The sequence below is a fragment of the Myotis brandtii genome, unplaced genomic scaffold (assembly GCF_000412655.1).
Source record: "Myotis brandtii unplaced genomic scaffold, ASM41265v1 scaffold461, whole genome shotgun sequence".
In the NCBI taxonomy this organism is placed as follows: Eukaryota; Metazoa; Chordata; class Mammalia; order Chiroptera; family Vespertilionidae; genus Myotis; species Myotis brandtii.
Window position 1 is genome coordinate 782,361 of NW_005367626.1, and position 3,074 is coordinate 785,434.

The following is a 3,074-nucleotide window of genomic DNA, read 5'->3' on the forward strand; positions in this document are numbered from 1 at the left end:
AGAAAATAATTTTATGGTTGGGGGTCACAACATGAGGAACTGTTTTAAAGGGCCAGAAGGTTAAGAACCACTGGATTAGCTAAAACATGTGTTCTCTGTTGGTTTGTTTGGTTTGATTTATTTTGTTAAGGATGAGTTGGTTAATATTCACTGTAACCAGAATAAGAAAAGTCTAATTTCTCTGAACAAAAGGAAGGAAAATTATTGGCTATTTCATAGTCTTTTTTGTAATAGAATTATACCTATATCTGTATTGGTCTCAATCTGTACTAATCTTAACTCTCTCTGACTTAGTTGTCACAACAGATAAGACTGAAGGTGTACTCTTTCTTCCAAGATTAACTACGTGTGTCAACAGCCCCATAACCAGAGATTAAGAAGACCTGACCTCTGGATCCAAACCAGACTAACCAGATCATGGCCAGTCCTAACTAATGGAATAGAAACCCAAGTCCTAACATATCTCCACCACCTCCAATTTAATGACAGGAGACAAGAATGGCTCTGACCAATGAAAGATTACTCACCTCTGCAGGTGGGTCTTGGGATCTTCTCACTGACATGCAGGTGCAGTCCTGCCAGTTCTTCCCCACACTCTGTTGAATTAGTCAGGTCAGGCTTGGAATTGGAAATGCCTGTACAGAGAGAGATAACATGTGGGCCTTGATGAACTAGGACTGGGGACCTGCTGTTTCTCAAAGGAGTGTCCTAGGTAAGAGAGGAAATAGGAAGGGTCTGGAGACCACTTAAGGTAGCTCATCTTAGAAGCTTGCCTCTCTCACATCGATGTTTCTCTCTCTCTGTCTCTCCCCCTCTCCCTTCCACTCTCTCTAAAATATCCTCAGGTGGAGGATTAACAACAAAAAAATGAAAATATCGCCCTACCTGGTTTGGCTCAGTGGATAGACCGTTGGCCTGCGGACTGGTTCGATTCTATTAAAGGGCACAAGCCTGGGTTGCAGGCTCGATCCCCAGTAGGGGGCATGCAAGAGGCGGCCAATCAATGATTCTCTCTCATCGTTGATGTTTCTATCTCTCATCTCTCTTTCTCTCTCTCTCTCTCTCTCTCTCTCCCTCTCTGAAATTAATAAAAATATATATTTTTTTTAAAATGAGAGTATCATCACCCATTTCAAGGAGTTACTATATGTTGTGCACCCATGACAGTTCCTGGTACACAGAACACGTTTAATACCAGGAAGTTGTTACTATAACTCTGCTATTTGCAGTTCACTCCAGTTCCCAATGGTGTCACTATGATAGTCTTCACCCAGAGAACCTCAAGGAGCTAAGAGTACACAGAAAATGCTTAACAGCCTTTCCATGTCCTTCCATCCGGCTAACCCACGCCCTCACCTCCTGAGACCATTTTCCCATAGGTCTCCAGCATGAGATCCCAGTATTGCTCCTTCTGAATGGAATCCAGGTGCTTCCAGTGCTCCTAGAAAAAACACAATGCTGTAAACTCACCGAAGGTTTCTGGATCCTGCATTCCCTGCCTATCGAGGCTCAGAAGCAAGCAATGTGCCTTAGGAGCCTGCCATCACAATATGTAAGAAATCATAGGAGGTGGTTCAAGGAAAAAGGCCAAAGGGAAAACTACAGTCCCTTTATCAGTATTTTTTATCCTGGGTAGAAAACAGTTAGGCTTTAAGTTCTACATTATTTTCAAGTTGCTTGTATTCATGAGTAGAGAATAGAGAGAAAGCAAGGAGCCCTTTCTTTTTTTCTTTTTTTTTAATAATTCTTTATCGTTGAAAGTATTACATATGTTCCCTTTCTTCCCCTTTTAACCTTCTCTAGCCCGCTCCCATCCCCCCGTCCCAGGCCTGCAAGGAGCCCTTTCTACACAGTCCTTTGCTTTAACTCTTCCACTGCCTACGTAGAGATCTTTGAACAGTAGGAGCCTGATTTTCCCAGTATTTCATTAAAATCTGGAAATTCAAGAGGGAAAAGAGAAAAATTAAAAAGGTATTTGTTGGGAAAAGCAACTGTAAATCAGGAAAAAAGTGGGAAGAAGAAAAATGAAATCAACTAAGCTGTACACCTCAGTGAGAAAGAAACTAGTGGATTCAGAGCAGAGGGAGATGCTGCAGCCACACACATCTGGGCCCTCTGACAGTTCCGCATTTAGGGTCTAACATCAAATCAGGTTTCCTTCCAGTGAGTGGGAAATTGATGAGTTGTCTAGAGCAAGGAGCCCTTCAATTACCCCCAAAACATGTCTTTCTTAGGCTATGGACCTAAAGACTCAAAACTGGGAATGCCATCTAAGTAGGGTCTACTTTCATTAATTCAAATTTCAATCTCCCCTCCAAGGAAACAAATTGTATAGCAGAGTGATTACAGCAAAGTCTTTGGAGTCGAACATACTGGGTTTCAAGTCCCAGTTTTGCCACTTCCTAGCTGTGTGATCTTGAGCAAGTGACTAAACCTTTCTGGGCCTCAAGTCCTCACCTAATGATAGTACTGAACTCAAAAATTGTTGGGAGGCTTAACAGAAATAGTGCAAGTATCATCTGAGCACACTGTACTCTTCATTCCTAGCACTCAGCAGTTTATTAGTTATGTATATGTACATTATGCATATGACAGAATACCCAATCTTTTCTATACACACACATATAAAAGTATTTAATCAATAATTGGCTCCACTAGCACATAGCACAGTGAGAAAAGGACTCTCCACTGTTCTCTTCCAGTCCCCAAGCCCCTGTCCAGGACATAGTAGTCACTCAACACATACAGTCTGGGTGAAATATACAGCTCTTAGCAAACAGGTCCTCAGTAAATGATATATATATTGTTATTACTATCATATGCAATCTATGGGATACTCAATCTCCCAGACTAACACCAGGGTTTGCAGAGAGAATTAAGAGATTCTGTTCACTTTCAGGAACCCTAAAGTTGATAGCCATGGATTATTGTCATGAAAAGCCAGCTAGGCTATAGGGAGCAGAAAAGAAGAATGAGAAGATGAAGTTATCTTCCTATTACAAATAATATACATCAAAGTGAAGTGGAAATGGCTGAAAAGTAATGGAACACCAAAAACTCTTTTAACTAGCAGG

General features: G+C 41.3%; 1 protein-coding gene across 1 annotated transcript in view; it reads right to left on the minus strand.

The window, feature by feature from the left end:
- The window catches only part of ZNF18 (zinc finger protein 18), a 21,727-nt gene that overhangs the window by 8,746 nt on the left and 9,907 nt on the right, over positions 1–3,074 (minus strand). The window contains exons 5-6 of the mRNA XM_005875410.2: positions 1,357–1,441; positions 528–635 (exon numbers count right to left, since the gene is read on the minus strand). Of these exons, the coding sequence (XP_005875472.1) occupies positions 528–635; positions 1,357–1,441 (193 nt within the window). The remainder of the gene's footprint in view (positions 1–527; positions 636–1,356; positions 1,442–3,074) is intronic.